At 31.8% G+C, this 17,656-nt stretch overlaps 2 protein-coding genes and 1 non-coding gene across 5 annotated transcripts; 2 read left to right on the forward strand and 1 right to left on the reverse strand.

The window, feature by feature from the left end:
- Nucleotides 1-2,466: 2,466 nt before the first annotated feature.
- On the forward strand, nt 2,467-8,682 carry LOC102598106 (3-epi-6-deoxocathasterone 23-monooxygenase). The gene is made up of 9 exons (XM_006340616.2): nt 2,467-2,853; nt 5,089-5,419; nt 5,814-5,963; nt 6,070-6,336; nt 7,317-7,406; nt 7,654-7,732; nt 7,918-8,024; nt 8,110-8,237; nt 8,440-8,682. The coding sequence occupies exons 1-9, from the start codon at nt 2,618-2,620 to the stop codon at nt 8,555-8,557; spliced, it is 1,506 nt and encodes a 501-aa protein (XP_006340678.1). The 5' UTR covers nt 2,467-2,617; the 3' UTR covers nt 8,558-8,682.
- Nucleotides 8,683-9,524: 842 nt separating this feature from the next.
- TRNAK-CUU (transfer RNA lysine (anticodon CUU)) lies at nt 9,525-9,597 on the forward strand. Its single transcript has one exon. It is a non-coding gene; the product is annotated as a tRNA-Lys (tRNA).
- A 1,264-nt stretch (nt 9,598-10,861) lies between these two features.
- LOC102598434 (ribosomal RNA small subunit methyltransferase, mitochondrial) lies at nt 10,862-13,288 on the reverse strand. 3 transcript variants are annotated; one of them, XR_001472186.1, is made up of 3 exons: nt 12,830-13,288; nt 11,459-12,393; nt 10,862-11,316 (listed from the first exon to the last, which is right to left on the reverse strand). XR_001472186.1 is itself a non-coding variant. In XM_006340617.2 (2 exons), exons 1-2 carry the CDS (start codon nt 13,232-13,234, stop codon nt 11,632-11,634), a joined length of 1,167 nt encoding a protein of 388 aa, XP_006340679.1. In that variant the 5' UTR covers nt 13,235-13,288; the 3' UTR covers nt 10,862-11,631. The 3 variants fall into 3 exon arrangements, 1 of the variants encoding a protein (XP_006340679.1); XR_001472187.1 differs by having other exon boundaries at nt 10,862-11,319; XM_006340617.2 differs by having other exon boundaries at nt 10,862-12,393.
- Between the last annotated feature and the right edge of the window lie 4,368 nt (nt 13,289-17,656).

Genomic DNA, 17,656 nt, shown 5'->3' on the forward strand with positions numbered 1-17,656 from the left:
GCCAACGCCACCCCCCCCCCCCCCCCCCACCCAAATTGATAACCAGGTGTATTAATTTAGACCTCAATAACGCAAAAGAAATAAATATAGAGGAAAATTGTAAAATGTACATCATACGAGTAAAATGTAACTCTGTCGACAGAAGATGGAGCAATGTGGACACTTACATGTACTAGCCTACAACTGAATGTTATCAGTTGGTAATGATCAATAATGTTAAGGTTAGGTTTGCATCTTGCTGTCACTCGTCTCTACTCTCTTTTGTGGGGATTTGTAGGCCCACTATTTTTTTTAAGACTTGCAGCATGCATCCATGGAGTGGGGTTATCCTTCCTCAACTATACTTTATGTCTAAAATGAGTTTTTCCAAGCGTGAATTCAAACTAATCAAACTCCAAAGGTGATATCAGACACTGTAAGGTGCTGCTGGATGCTTCTCATCAATAAAACACGAAGAAGAGGAAATCTAATTATATATGATGAACTTGAGGAGTGAAAAAAAAAAGAAGCTTATAGTTTTATACTGTTATATTATATGCCCTATTTTATTATGTATCAAACAAAAAAAGTTGGAGCGCACGGGAGATAGCATCTAGTTAAACAAATATTTGTTGGACTCAAAAAATAGTAATGAGGTGAGATATAATTGGGTAGAGCAGAAAGTAATTTTGGGATCATCATTTTCCTCTCCGCTCCCAACTCCCAACTTGTACATGCTACTAGCTCAAGTATGGTCCGTGGTGGGATTATTGAAATTGTTTGACTAGAGGTTTTGAATTTAAATTTTGGAAATAAATTATTTTGATAAAAAAAAATGTTTTTCATCTGATTTTGAATTCCAATTTTAGAAATGAATGTGTTATGATAGAAAATGTTTTCTCTTTTAATTAATAATATTCAACCAATATCTGAAATCATTCAAATTAGTATGTTTTTCTTTAAAATATCAAGTACTTATAATAATAACATTTATTTTAAATCGCTCATGAGAACTTGCCATAGTTTTTCGTAATCTCCCTTGAATACTCAATTGGAGTGTATTATACCGTGTATAGAAATTTGGAAGAAAAAAAAAGATTACTTTCTCATAAATTATAATTATGACATGTGATAGCATTTGACCAAATTCTACTTTTTTACCATTAAAAAGCAATGATGATTTGACTCATTGGATCCACATATCCCTGGATTTTGGCAACCCAATTTGGGTTATTTGGCAGAGGAAATATGAATAGTCTTAAATAAATAGAGTATATTAGTAATATTAAAATTATTTTTGATTCTTGTTAAGTTTAGCGAAATTGATATATGTATTATTTTTTAATATTCTTTTTATCAAACGATCCTTAAATGATAATTGTATCCGAGACCACCTTTTTTATATGCAAAAACCTTCATAATTAAGGTATGTTGGGTGGAGAAGGAATAATTAGGCGCGATATCATATGCCATGATGTACTATTAAAGTAATTAACAATATAAAGCTGGTAAAAACAACTGTTGAATAACATGTGAAAATGTTGAGAACTTTATATATTAAAAAAAAAAGCATTCTAGTCCGATTGCAGTATTAATAATCTGATTTTGTAATTTAAAATAATACTTCACAATATTGAGGCAACAACTTGTTCAAGACTAGTAAATAAACAACTATAATTGGACATTTTTCATATGTTTTGGACTTTGGTAAGGCTCTAATTTGACTGGATCTAAATATTAATATTAAAAACCTGATTAGGAAAAAATATTATGGGCATTTAAAATTCAGAAAGTACTAAATATCAGTCTGAGTCAACAGATCAATAATATTAACAAAATCTGATCAGCAAAGGGAACAAATTAATATATCAAGCAAGCGTAAAAAAAATTCCCTTTTATTTTATCCCCTCGACATTGAAATTATGTATCTTTATATTTTTTTTCCATACAAATATCATCTATCCATTACAATTTAACATGTAAAAAAATTTATTTAATAATTTTCACTTCCGTTAAAATTTAAAATTAGTTTTTCCGCTTCAGTAAATATTAGACCATCGAAGTTGACACGGAAAAGAAAATTTAAAAAAAGAAAAATATTTCTAAATTTAGCATAAATTATTAATATTGTTCTCAAATTATTGATAGAGTTAAAAATACCTCTCTATTAGACTAACTAAATTTATACACTTTCGATTTGTGATATTATATAGCAAGTGGTTTCATTTTCTTATAGGAATATGTGATTCTTAATAAAAATCGAGAAAAATATTAAAAACTTCTTTAAAGTTGGTGAAAATCTTGGGTGTAAAATTAGAAATATATTTAAATTTAATTTATCAAATAAAAAAATATTAATAATTCAAAAATAAAACTAATAATTTGCAAAATCTTTAAAAAAATACATGGATAAAGATGTATAAAATTTAGTAATTTAGTTGTCGTTAGTGTAAGTATGGAAAAGCAGGGGACTGAGACAAAAAGAATAGAGCAAATACAATTATGATTATTTATGGTAAATTACTTCGGTCTCATCTCCTCTGCTTATATTTCTTCAAAAAAGAAAAATAAAACCCCACCACCTCTGTTTCTCTCTCTTCTCTCTTGGTATACATAAAACTTTATGTGAAAAGCAGAAATGTTTTCTATTGTTGTGAAAATGGAAGAGAAAGCAGAAAATTGGATTTGGATATGTATGGTAGCAGTTTTGTGGCTGATTTATAAGATGAGAAAAAAGCAAAATGAAGAGAAAGAAAGGGCAATTGGAGTTCCAAGAGGAAATTCTGGTTGGCCTCTTTTAGGAGAAACGCTCGATTTCATTGCTTCTGGATGCTCTTCTCGTCCTGTCACTTTCATGGAAAAACGAAAGTCCCTGTAAGTAACCACACCTTTTTCAAATTCTCTCTCAATTTTCTGTGTTGGTTTCTAAGATCAATATGTTTTTAGTATACCACTCCATTCCATTCATCCATGATCCATTTCAAAATGAATTTTTCAATTTAATTTAGCGGACATTAAGAAAATAAAGATTTTTTTTTTAATCTTGATCATAAATTAAAATTACGTTTAATATATCAAAATTTTATAACTTTAAACATCTTCTATATAAAAAAGAAGAGGGATCATTCTTTTTGACAACGCTAAAAAGGGAAGTAGAAAGTAGGTAATTTTTTTAAAAGAGCAGAAAGTAATAAAATATTAATTATTAGATATTTAATAGTAATTAAATATTACTTCCTACTATATCTTACCTTGATTTTCTTAAAATGATACTAATTATTTTTCAAATAACCTTTTTTTTTCCTTTTTGGAAGTGAGGGAGTATTCTTTAAAGGAATTTTCTTCTCTTAAATACGGGTCATGGCGTGGTCACGCACGTGAGCCTCAATCAGTTGACTCCGTTCAGCTGCACAGCATTTTGATTAAAATACTATTCCATCAATTTTTATTTATTTATTTGTTATTAAATTTTATATTTTTAAATATGTTACTTGCATAAAAAAAAAAGTTAGAATTAAAGAGTAATACTTTCTTACCAAAATGAATTAAATTTAAGGAATACGACTAGTATAGTGAGCTGTCTTTTTAATTTTCTATAATTAAAAAAATAAAAAGTAGAATTGGAGAAGTAATAGTAGTAAGTAATAATACTCCTAAGTCCTAATCTCACGTGAGCCCATTCGGATTGACTTAAAAAAATAACTTTTAAGTCAAAAATAAAAAGTCAAACTGAAATGATTTTTAAGTTAAAAAATAAAAAGTAGAGCGAGATTTACTTTTGGTTTTTGACTTATTTTAAGTTATTTTTATATCAGCCAAACAGTTTCAGAAGTCAAAAACTGATTTAAAAGTAGATTTGAACAGCTTTTAAGTCAATCCAAACACCCTCTAAGAATATTACGTCCTCGTTCCGTTAATATTTTAATTTGACGTATCTATTACGAAAATAATTATTGATATACATATTTTATCAAACTATTCATAAATAATATTTAGTATTAAGTTTTGAAAATAAATATTTAATGTGAGAAGTTAAATATAAAAAAGGTAAAAAAAAATTATGTCACAAGTGATAAATAAAAAGTGAACGGCGTAAGTATTTAAATGAGTAATATTGTCATGGGATGATGGTGATATCATTTCCATTTTAAAGTGTTCTCCTTTACATAATTTTGTTGAAACTGTAATCATTTTTTCTTTCTTCTTTCAATATTTGTTATTATGGACACTTGCTAATACTCAATACATACAATTCCAAAAATTGTCGGCCCTCAATTATAATTACGTGTCCGTTATGCTTTCATATGTTGACCATAGACATATGGAGCATGTGTTTTCTAAAATACTTATAAATTAGGAGCTCAAGTTCATAATCTTTGACAATTATACCGAGTTTAGCATTGATGCATTCAATTTACTTACTAGTACAATAATTACATATAATTCCTTATCACAAATTAAAATTTACAATAATATTGGTAATTGTTTTTTTTACACATTCATTATAATGTTAGACTTTCGCGTTGTTAGTTGTATTTCTAAGATAACTTATAATATAAAGCAACCAAGGAAGATCAATTGGCTTTTGCAGGAAGAAACATACCCTCTTTGGCTCGTTCAATTTATATGACATCATTTAATTTGACACAATTTTTAAAAAAAAATCTATGATCTTAGATAAACCTTAGATATTTACATGCTTATAAAATCATTCTAAAAAAGAAAAGAAATTATTTTATAAATTGAAATCAAGGAGTATCATTTTTATTGATACCGCTCTTTTAACCAATGGTATCATGTCATATGACTTGGCAAAAATCATGAAAAAAGATTTGGCAAAAAGCTGTCACATCTCTCTTTTACAGTTAATGTACCTTTCTTCCACTCTAGCTAGTACCTAGGAACTCAATTGCAGAACCTAATCAACCCTCCTCATTAAAATTCACTGACCCCTTTTTCCCCTACTTTATTTGCACATATATTTTGATAATCCTGGCATGATTTATCGTAAATAGTTTTTCTATCTAAGTGAAATTGTACTGAATATGTTGTTATTGTTGTTAATTTGCATATATACATAATAATGCAACTATTTTTGGTGTCTTTAAGGTACGGGAATGTGTTCAAAAGTAATATACTAGGAAAAGGAATAATAGTATCAACAGATGCAGAGGTGAACAAAGTGGTTCTACAGAACAATGGAGATGTATTTATACCATGTTATCCAAAATCAATAACAGAATTATTTGGGAAGAATTCGATATTGCAAATGAATGGGCCAGTTCATAGAAGACTACACGGACTGATCGGGAATTTCTTAAAATCGCCGCAACTCAAGGCTCGTATTACACGAGACATCGAAGCCTCTGTTCGCCATTTCTTGTCAACATGGCTGGAAAAACAACACAGCATCGTCTATGTACAAGATGAAGCCAAAAAGGTCTATCTCTAAATTCTTTGCTGCACATGCATGCATTTATATTATGTCTGATCGTACCACCCCATGACTACCACTTGTAGTATATAAATATATCATTTGAGCCCACTCCGCTCAATGTCACGTCGTATGGGCACCATGAATTCATTATTTTAAGCGAATCATTTTGAATAGGATGCACGCAACTCATTTTGAATTCAAATATAATAGTATTTCATTCTTTATCAATCTCTTATAAGTAGTATATATGTAATGATAATAATAAATCAAAATATTGTCTATCAGTAAATATATCCAGTATAGTTTCATGAGTTTGAAAAGTATAAGAAGAGTATTTGCAGACATTACTTTTTATAGGTCCATTTTTTGTAACATCTCCTGTTGTTGGCTATTGAAGATTTCATTTGAAGTATTAGTCAAGCTGATACTAAGCGTGGACCCTGGAGAAGAATTGAACTTGCTCAAGAAAGAATTTGAAGAACTCACCAAAGGCTTGATTTGTTTGCCCATTAAGCTTCCCGGAACCACTCTCTACAAATCTTTAAAGGTAATTTTGAATTTAAGCTGAATACACTGACTGACAGTTAATCTATATATCTTAAATTTGTAACTTGTATGTATGTGTGAGTTGTAGTAACACTATTTTTATTTAGGCGAAAGAAAGGTTAACAAGAATGGTAGGGAAGATGGTAGAGAAGAGAAAATTGAGCATGGAGAAAAAAGAAGAAAAGGGGTTCCCAAAAGATGCAATTGACGTGCTCTTAGGGAATGCTGATGGGGCAAAGCAACCTCTGCCGTATGATTTCATCAGTGCCAACTTGATAGAGATGATGATCCCTGGAGAAGAGACCGTACCAACGGCGATCACCTTAGCTGTCAAATTTCTAAGTGACTATCCCGTCGCTCTAGATCGCTTGCTGGTATGAGATCGCTTAACTTATATGGATTGACAGTATAAAAAATCGTCAAATTAAAACAACTAACACCTATAAATATTCAATTTTATTATTATCTATAATAAACGTTATTAGTGACTGTTTTGGATATATAATAAATGGACGGATAGGCTTTGCTTGGGCTATAAAATATGAAGGGTTGGGAGGAATGATTGCTTGCCCCCACGTGTGGGTGGTGGGGAATTATATGTCATAGTCACATGATCTTTTAACTTTTATTTAATTTATTCTTTTGACCTTTTCTACCAAGTCATTTTCAAAACTGGGAACACACAAAACTTTTTAAAATATTTTTAAAAAAAAATAAAGTAGGGAAGACTTATGTTTTTTAGCCGTACGATATTGATTTACCGGCTGTCAGTTGTGGACCAAATTTACAACCCCCGTGCTCTCCTTCTTGAAACTTGTGCCCACACTTTTTTTTGGTGGTGTGGTTTGAGGACTTACTCCATCGTGAATTGTCTTAAAATAAGTGTTAGCTTTACAAATTTCAGATAAAAAATAGTACTCCTATACTCTTATATGAAATAGCTACAGTTTTTTATACCGCTCAATTCTTCAAAAAAATAAAATACTAATAAATTTGAGTCACTTAGTAAACTGGAAGACCTTATATTTATTATTTTTCATTATGACATGAAATAAGCCAATACACATTACTATTTGGGAGGAAAAGGAGTATTTTTCTAAATACTTACTGATTAGAGTGACAATTAGTTTGGATAGGATATAGGTTGAGAACAATATTACTATACAAAGTAGTGTTACTCTGGACCAATTCCAACAATATCGAGATTAGAATGAAATTTTAGTTAGATCCCGACTGCTTTTCCAGGGATTATTCTCAATTATTGGAGAAGACAAAAGTTGAGGCATAGCTCTATACATTACTCTCCTTTTAATTTTCTTATCACAAATTTGTTGTTTTCCTGGAATAATTGCAGGAGGAGAATTTGGAATTGAAGCAGCAGAAGATAAGCTGCTGTGAGGATTATAGTTGGACAGATTATTTGTCAATGCCCTTCACTCAGAATGTTAGTTTTCATTTTTATGATATAAAAATAAATTGTCATACTTTTTCAGTCTAGTGTTGCACTACATACATGTAGGTTCAATCAAGTTCTTTTATAAATGTACTCACTCACAGTGCCAAAAAATAATACTCTAGTAATCTTTAATTCTGTCTTTTAAAAAAAATTATATAAACAGGTTGAAAATTCGATCAAATTTTTGAAATTCATAATGAAGAGAAGATTAATACCGGTTGTTATGGAATGACAGGTTATCAGTGAAACGTTGAGATTGGCAAATATCATTAATGCAGTTTGGAGAAAATCTCTCAAAGATGTCAAAATTAAAGGTGTGTATTTCATTTCTTTATGATCCACCATTTTCTCTTCTCTGTGTAGGCCTACTAAATTAACTAGTGTACCTGCTTCATTACGCGTTACAAATAATAGTTTAATTTTAGTGCCGTAAATTTAAAAGTTGAGTGACCATCCATTAAACTAACTCGAAATATATATTGTGGCGTTGCGAATACAGGGCATTTGATACCAAAAGGATGGTGTGTTTTGGCATCTTTCACTTCAGTTCACATGGATGAAGAAAATTATGAAAATCCATACAATTTTGATCCCTCCAGATGGGAGGTCAGCTTTTAATTCCTTGTATACAATTAAAAACATGAAATCGTCACTGGTAATTAAAATTCTAACTAATTGTTTGGCTTGGCAGAAAGTTGGAGTTACTGTGACCAGCAATACATTTACACCCTTTGGTGGAGGACAGAGGCTATGTCCTGGTTTAGAACTTTCAAGGCTTGAAATCTCCATTTTCCTCCACCATCTTGTCACCACCTACCGGTAAAAACGCGATCTCCAATATATTTCTTGTAGCTTGAGATTGAGACGTAGTTATTGCAATATATAAATAAATAAAAAAGTGGTAATAGTACTGTTTTGTTATTTTGTTACCAAGTAGCTAAGGACCAAAGATAGTGGTGTATGAAAATAATACAAGAGTAATAATTAATGAGCAATCACTTTCTATTGTGTTGATGAACAGATGGGTGGCAGAGAAGGATGAGATTGTCTATTTTCCAACAGTGAAGATGAAGAACAAACTGCCTATCAACATCATGCCCCTTCAGCAAAGCCCACTAATTCAAACCAAGCAAAACTAACTGTGTTCTTCATTATTTACATCCTTAATCTCTCCAACATGTTGCTGTTTATCTACAATTTATTTTTTTATGTAACCAACATCTTTTATTATCTCAACCATATATACATCTCAATGTTAAAGGTAGCAAACTAAATACAAGGTTTATATTTTTTTTTAAAATAGATTAATATTTAGCTCAATTTAAATAGCTTGGGATTGAGACGCAGTTCTGCAATATGTCCATTTCATTATTATAGTCGTAGTGTATGAGGAATATATGGTAGTGGAAAAATCAATTTAAAATTTTGATCCTTATCATCAATTTTTGGAAGATTTGTATGTCGTTTTGTTCCAAAAAAAAAAAGAAACAATATGCGGTGGCTGTAAACTAGATATATGTAGAATGAAGGTGAAAGATGGGTAGTGGGTCCTCTGCCACACGTGCGTCACTTGCCTAACAAATAATTTGGTTGGTAAATCAGACAAAAAGTACAAAATTTATAAAAGATATTGTCAATAATTTAAAGGAACTCTCATATCACAACTATAGCTGGCATGATTGTATTTAGTTCACCAACCGAAGTTCACTGCTACTTAATTACGTGCTTTTTGTCGGCCTTATCTTTGCTCAACAACACATATATGAGTTGCAATGTGGATCAAGTAATGATTTCTATGTCTATCATAAAATATTAAAATTACTCAGAGATTTTCAATTTTTTACTTCCTTGATAGCAAATGTATAATGTGTTAGGGTTGTAGCCTGTAGGTGGAGAATGCTTATCATATGATCACCCTCTGGTTGACTCTTGTTCCAATGGTGTCCGACATGTTATCTGCTTACACCAAAGTATTGAGAAACTGCTATAAAATTAGCTAGAAACTGGTCAAGCTGCCTTAAACGTTCCCAAAACTTGATCAAACAGTGCCAAAAACCATCTATTAAAAGTCAATGATATAGTAATTAATTGTTTCTAACAATATCTGCCCGTCTAGCTCAGTTGGTAGAGCGCAAGGCTCTTAACCTTGTGGTCGTGGGTTCGAGCCCCACGGTGGGCGTACTTCTTTTTAATTTATTTTTTACTTAGGTTTTTTCATTTTTTGAAAAAAACAATACATTTGAATAACATGTAGAAAACATTTTGTTATAGAAAGGGAGTAATGTTTCTTGAATAGCTAAGGGATAGGCATAAATATCGGAAAATCAAAAAATCGAACCGAACTATTTCAGTTCTTCGGTGTCGGTTTTTTATTTTCGGAACTTCGGTTCGGAGTTCGGTGTAACGGTCAAAAACTACGGTGCACCGAAGAATTGAAGTTTTATTAAATAAATTTAAAAATATTTAAATTATATTACACTTATATATTTTGACTCAAAATATTTACCTGGCCCATTTCAATTTTTAAATGACAAAATAGTAAAGTGTAAACCCTAAAGACCTAAAGTCTATGTTTTGAATGTGTTGAATCGTGTATCCAAAGAGATAGTGCCGTTTGATGGTGTTGTGTTTTTTTTTTAAAAATGTGTGGACAAGTCTTTGTAGACCTTGTTTAGTGAGTAAAGAAAACTATTGTATGCTCTTTACCATTTATCTGCATATGTTTGTTGATTCTGTAGCTGTATATTTAGTTGGTCATCTCTATAGCAACATGGGAGGGTAAATAATCCATCTAATTAACAAATCCTTTGGCATCTTTGCTAGAAATAGAAACAAAATTTGAATTCTTCTAGTTAAAGAATCATCTATGCAGCGTCTTCTTAATTATAAATTAAACACATGAAACTATTAACACTTTATCATATCCCCTCTTTATTTTTATTCACACCGAAAAACTAATTTAAAAACACCGAACCAAACCGATCTAGTTTGATATGAAATATGGTGCACACTTTTCTAAAACCGAATACCGAAGAATCGAATCAAAATTTGATTAAACCGAACCGAAGAACCGAACGCCCACTAATAGCTACTATCTGCAACTTTAAGTTGGAAGGAAAACAAAAGAAAGCGCAAGAAAAGTACCTTCTCCAATTGATAAAATAGTGGCTAGCAAAAAAAGTTAAAATTATTCCTTTTAACTTTTAGAATTTCCTTTTTCTTTTAAGCAAATACATGCAAGAAAATGATCTTTATTTCTTTGGCTACACCTACACTTCACTTATCTTAGGAAGCAGTTGTTGACATCAAAACAGAATCGTTTTCTGATTATTTTATTTAATTTTTCTTTTGACAAGTAATACAAGGGAGATCAGATTAATATTAATATGATCTCCTATGAATGCAATCAAAGCCTCTGAGCAACAAGCTTAATGCTAGGGCTCTAAAGATTAGCTGGTATCTTTTACGATTCTTAGGTTTAAAATATGAAATATTGAGCAATATTAACTCCAAATTTAAAAAGATCAAGAAAAGAAGACAGTTACATAGGATAGCCAAAAACCAATATTCCAGCATGAAGGTAGACTTGGGGGTTTTAAGCTGGTTCTTTCCACGCGAAGCTTCTTTCTGGCCCTTCCCTTGCTGGTGACTGTCCGTTAAGCTGTAAACTATTGAATTACAAAATCTTATGAAAGGCTCAGGGTGAAGTTTGCCAAATACCTGACGGAGCCCCGGTTTTGCACTGGAAGAGGAGGCCAACAGGGTGCTAGCAAACGAATGAATACTCTCAGGCCTGAAAGAAGGATTTTGGAAACGAGTCCAATAAACTGTCTCAAGGCTCCGAAACTCATTTCCCTAATGCACAACTCAAAATTGGGCTCCAGTGGAGTCAATCCATCTGCTAAATAAGATTAAACAACAACACCTTATGAGGTCCCATTTGGCATTCCACCAATCGAATTTAATTGAAGGAAACATAAAGTTTGTGCCCAGAATCCAGTAGTCGTGATATGACTAAGAGGCACAGACCAATCAATCACCTTCAAAGTATGAACTTTCTAAGGGTGAAGTGACATGTCCTGCAAAATTCTTGCAAAAAATTGATAATCTGCGCCTATGGCCAGATCAATGAAGTTGGTTAAATTTCCATTTATGAAAATGAGGTCAGAAACCGTGCTGCATGTATTTACACAAGCATAGGTGCATTAAGGCTCTATAATGGACCAAATGCAGAAGCAAGTTCGGCATCACTTTCATCCTTGAGATTTACTTGACCATGAAAACGTATCCTAGCTCGATTGAATAAAGAAAGCAAGTCCAGTAGCTCCTTGTGGGAGAGCTTTGAAGGCCTCTTATCTTCAAATCCACCGGATCTTAAAATGTCATTGATTATCTCTCTAAACAAATTTAGGTCCTTCCCCATAACGGGAGAGAAATTAACATTGTCTTCATTGCTCAGCCCGTCTTCATCTTCGGTATCATTAACATGATAATCACTGTACAATGTATTATTCTCTTCATCTCCTTTGGTTTCTTGCAGCTTCATTAGCTCCATCAACATTCTTTTCTGCTTAAAGATTGCACCCAATGTTTTATTTTTCTTGGTGAAGCAAGTTCTCGTAAACGCACACCATTCTTCATAGTCCACCTCTGGAATTTCAGTTTTAGGATATATCTTCACAACAGAAGAATCAACCTTTGGACATGGCAAAAAGTCCTTCTTGCTCACATTCATGACAAACTCTACGTCAGCCACCAGCTTCACGTTCACAGCTAATCTATTAAACTCTGAATCCCCTGGATTTGCCAATAGCCTCCTAGCAAATTCTTTCTGCAACAGTAGTGTCCCACTCCTGTATGAGTTCTTTCCGTAAACTAATTTAGCAACCAGAGGCGAGGAAATTCCATAAGGGATGTTGGCAACCATAAGATCAAACTGTGGAAACTCAGTCTTTAAAGCATCTTGGCATATAACCTGCAAAACCCAAATGATAACTACTCAATTGAACTAAGTATGAAGGTCTACTCAACGTAACTGCACTAAGCAGTCCTTTGGTTCTATGACAAGTTATGCCGGGATTATAATGTAAGTTTTGTTATACAGTCATACACGGATTGTCACAATAGAGAATGCAACAATGCCCATACCATAATCAAGAATTTCCTTAATCCGTGTATTACTAATACACCTAGTCTTGTATCATTCAATCGGGATTTTAATCTTATGGATTCGGGATTCTACTCCTTCTAAGTTACTGACTCCACCCGGTAAATTATGTTAGTATTAGTTTATACCTAGTTTTAACAGGAAACAACACATTAAAATTATAATGCAGAATTTTATAGTAAGATTATTTTTTCAACAAGGCATGAGGCATTTCATCGAACATTATGCAAGCATATAAACTTACAGTTAAACGGTCTTGAAGTCCTCGTTCAGAGACGCGCTTGTGAAGAATCTCTACCATACGTTTGTCAATTTCAATGGCTATGACTTTTTGGGCGACTTCTAGAAGCTTCAGGGTGAGATTCCCGGTGCCTGGTCCAATTTCTAGAACGGTATCAGTTGGAAGTATGTTGGATTTTTGGACAATGGAATTAAGGACTCGAGGATTCATGAGAAGATGTTGACCTCTACTCTTAAGCAAATAAATTTGTGCTTCTTCATTTTCAGTTTTTCTTCGGACTTTGTTATATTCTTCATCTTCATCTTTGACATTGTTGAAACGGCGAGTCGACTTCGTACGAAAACTTCGCCGGAGAAAATGTTGGCTAATGATTAGTTTGCTCGACAAAATTTTGATACGATCAAGCATTTTGAAAATTTCAGTTGAAGAGATTTCTCAATTTCAGCGGGGGATTTCATCAGCTTCAAGTTCCAGCAGCGAAAATTTAATTTAATTTGTTTTGTTGGAAAAAAATATGGTAAGGTGGGTCCCAGTTTAATTCATGGATCTGGGCCAAGCCCAAAATGAAGGACCCAAAAGTACGAATTACTTCTCTGGGCCTTGGCCCGTCTACTATGGAAAGAAAGGTCCAAATAAACATCTTTGGAACATTATGCAACACTTTTACTCATATGGAAAGAACAGCTTATAATTATGTCATATTTGAATGTAAATACATACCATAATGTTTTACTCTTTTAATTGTGTACTTGCTTATAGTTATGATGATAATGATATGAGGAGGCAAGAATGATCATTTTGAGGATGTAAAGAAGTAAAATAAAAAAAGCAATTCAGTGCATACTTCTAAGGGAATGTGATGCAGACAATCTACCTTGATGCAAATATTAATGATTGATTCTACGGCTCAAACTTCTAACCCATACGTCACACAAGAACAATTTAAAATTGGGATATAAGAACTTTAATGTAATGATTCTATTTGATTACTTTCTAATTAAAGCCTGATAAACAAGGTATGGATGGACGTAATTATATTTATTATTCCTCAAGACCAGTATAATATACAACAATTATTTTGATCGAGTCCATACCGGTCAGTGCTAGTGGTACTAATTAGAGTGTCACAAATTGAAACCTTCCAATTATGGCTTTTAATTATGACTATACAAACAAGTTCACATCATTATGTCATACGTTGTTGTATATATTTAGGAAAAAATAAACATCCCTTAAATCACTTTTTTGTGAACTCAACTACTAATAATGTTCGTCACGTTTTTCTCTGGGTAATATTCTTTCAAGAGTGTTTTGCTACAATACTAAATAATTTGTAAATGTCGAGTCTTGTGCATACAATTTCCTCTTTTTGCAAATTAAGACTTTTTTTAAAATCTTTTTTGTTTTCTTTTCTGAAATAAAGAATTGAGATTGAGGAGGATTCTTCGGCTATCTATAGAAGATGAGACTTCGTAATTCCCATAGATCTGCAATTATATATGGCAGATTAATTTTATAGAAAATGATGTTGACGACTCCATCTATTCATTTTACGCCCCTACACTATAAATAGATTTTTCTTTTTATTTATTCGTTTTAGCAAATCAAAATTGTTCTATTGTTTTTTTTCTCATTCTATCCTTGGTATTTATTATTACATAGAATGGTATAGTAAAAGTTTGAATTTCAAAATATCTGTATAAAATTTTCTTAAGGATTTTATGTCAAATCAACGTAGATGACAATAAATTTAGGGTTGTTCATGGTTATGGTTAAAAACCAAACCGAACCACAATCCGAACAAAATCGATGTTTGGTTTGATTTGGTTAGGTTTGGTTTTAAATTTTGAAAAATCGATACTATTTGGTTTGTTTTTGATTTTACACAAAAATAATCAAACCGAACCGATAAATTATATATATAAATTTTATAATTATTTATATATTATTCATAAATAAAATATAATTATTTTGTTAAATTTTAAGTAGCTTAAGTCTTTAACTTTACCAATTTCTCAAGCCGAACACTTAAATTTTAGCCCATCTATTACAATCATAAGTTCAAGTCCATCAAAATTCATTACTTTAGTCTTTACCTATCATACCTTTCATAAGATAGTTACATCTTCTCTTAATTGAATCTCTTTGTTCGTGTAATGATAACTTTAGTATTGTTTAATTGCTTAATTGAACCAACAATAACTTTTTAGTGGATTGCTCATGTACTAGGTGTTTGTGTCCTCAGAAATTTATTATATTCAAACTGAAAAAACCAAAAAAACCGAACCAAACCGTCAATAATCAAACTGTTAAATTAGGTCTTAGGCTTAACTCACACCCCAAAAGCTAGCTCAAAGGGAGGAGGATTGTCCAAGCCTTATAAGGAGTCCACCCATCTCATTAACCATCAATGTGGGACTTTTGTTATTCTTTAATACAAACCGATAGTTATTTTTTCGTTTGATTTGGTTTGATTTTAGATATTTAAAAAACCGACTTGGTTGGTTTGGTTTTGGTTTTAACCAATAACCGATCCAAATCGAACCATGAACCTAGATGACATAATATATAATATATATAGGGGGGAGTATACAGGAATGTGTTTAAGGGAACGTTGAGATCTGAGAAACCCATGGGATGTTTCAATTAATTAACGCAATCTTGGAATGTGTATCCTCTTAAGATCGAGCAACACAACTTTTTTTTTTTGATGGGTGTACTAATAATACGCAAATCATATTTGTACTATCACAGATTTTAAATGCAACTCGGGACATATTCAGAAATTAGGTATACATCGTTACACCAGTTTGTTTGATTAGATAATTACTTGATCGACGTGAAACAATAGTATCACCCTCTCCAATTTTTAACAGGTAAAAATTAATGATCAAAGCTGTAACGTGACTATGTACACAAATCACACAAGGAAGAAAAACTTAGATATGTGAAGCCAAAAGAGAAAAAGAAACAAATCAAATCATGTGGCAAATGTCCCTATCATCAATAAAGGACAGAAGTTGGACATAATCAAGAATTATTTCTCGACAACAAGTCCTTCAATTGTAAGGTATATAATACCTAAATTGACATAATATTTTATTATAATCAGATTTTTGGTACCAAGAGAGTCACGTTAAAAACACACAAAAATTACTTGGACATATCCTACTGGAGTATAATATTTATATATATATATATGAATATTGCCTCTATAAATTCTTAAAGAAGAAGCAAAGAGGATAGGACCAATCACTTTTGTGATTTATTTCTGAGGGAAAAAGAAAGTCCCCATAACTCTTTCGTACTGGAGAAGGTACCCATACTTGATATTTTGTGTCTCCATGCTATGCTGGTCCCATTCTTTACTATTGCCAAATTAATTGCTAGTCTCTTTCCAGAGCAGGGGGCATTTGTTTCGATCACTTAACATGCTTAATAATTCTACAAGAAAATATTCCTCCATCGATCATCATTCATCATAGAAATAAAAGATCATGAATTCATAATCAGAACCAGTGACAAAGCTAGAGTATTTTTACAAGGTGACTTTTAAGAAAATGCAAGATTGTCACACTTAATTACTAACCTCCAATTAGTAGAAATCTTTGAGTCACTTTTACTGCTACACTATTAAAGTGTAAAAATTCAGTTCAACCGTATCATATAGCTTTGTCCCTACGGTTTAGTATAGTTTCAAGTATAATTATTAAAAATTGGGTGAAATATGTAAATTCCTATAGTTAAATTAGTAAAGTGGCATTAGGTGTGGCAAAAACTAGTCAGAAAGTATGTACTAATTAAGATGAGAGTTATGGTAGAGGACTAAAGAGGAAGCTGAGGAGAAAAAAGAAAAGTGAAAAGTGAAAGAAAAACTAAAGACATGGGGAAAGAAGATTATGCTAGTGACAAAAAGGCTGAAACAACCAAGGCCCAAATTTTAGGAGATTGACAGTAGCAATCACATGCAAAAGAGTAATTGCAAGCATAAATCTCTTACGTAATTAAAGAGTCGTGAATATGAAGGAACAATCTTGTGTAGGGGACTAGGGGCGTGCAAAGTCCTAATCAATGGCAACTGAGTCAAAATCTTCACTAAGAAATTTAAAATATGAAAAATTAAATACATGAAGAAATTAAAGGAGATTCAATATATATTGTATATATAATAATAATAATATTAACCATGTATAAATAATATAATTTTTCATTGAAGGAAATTCAGATGAAGCCAATCAATCTTACCTGACTTGGTCCCAGTTCCTATGTTGGTTGGTTGGTATGTACCACCCTCATGGAGAGTCAAAATCATAATTTGCATCATGCATGTGTTTATGTTACTTAACAGTTACCAACAATAAACTTTGGTCCTTAAATAAGTAGTAATTAACTAATTTACTATTAGATAGATAATTAAACATGTAGTATATATATATATATATAAATGTGGTTTACATCAGCAACACTGATATAAATTGAAGTAATTATCAAAATAAGTGATCATGGAGGTGTTTGGGTAAGTTTAAAAACTGATCAAAGTAATTGGTTGACAAACACTTTTTAGTTTATTTGCGCTTAATTAATAAACATCAAAAGTTGTAGATCACATAAATATTTAACTTATAGAGTCAGTCTGACGCTTATTGATTACTTATTTAATTTACCTAGTATTTGTGTAAAAACCAAACAATGTTAAATCTATATACGGTTTTACATCAGACTCACTACATCAAAAATGATCTTTAGCGGCAATTAATTAGCAATTGCCGCTAAATATGTATTTTTAGCGGTAATTAGCACTCTTTGTATATGTCCCTAAAGGATTTAGCG

The sequence above is a fragment of the Solanum tuberosum genome, unplaced genomic scaffold (assembly GCF_000226075.1).
Source record: "Solanum tuberosum cultivar DM 1-3 516 R44 unplaced genomic scaffold, SolTub_3.0 scf00020, whole genome shotgun sequence".
In the NCBI taxonomy this organism is placed as follows: Eukaryota; Viridiplantae; Streptophyta; class Magnoliopsida; order Solanales; family Solanaceae; genus Solanum; species Solanum tuberosum.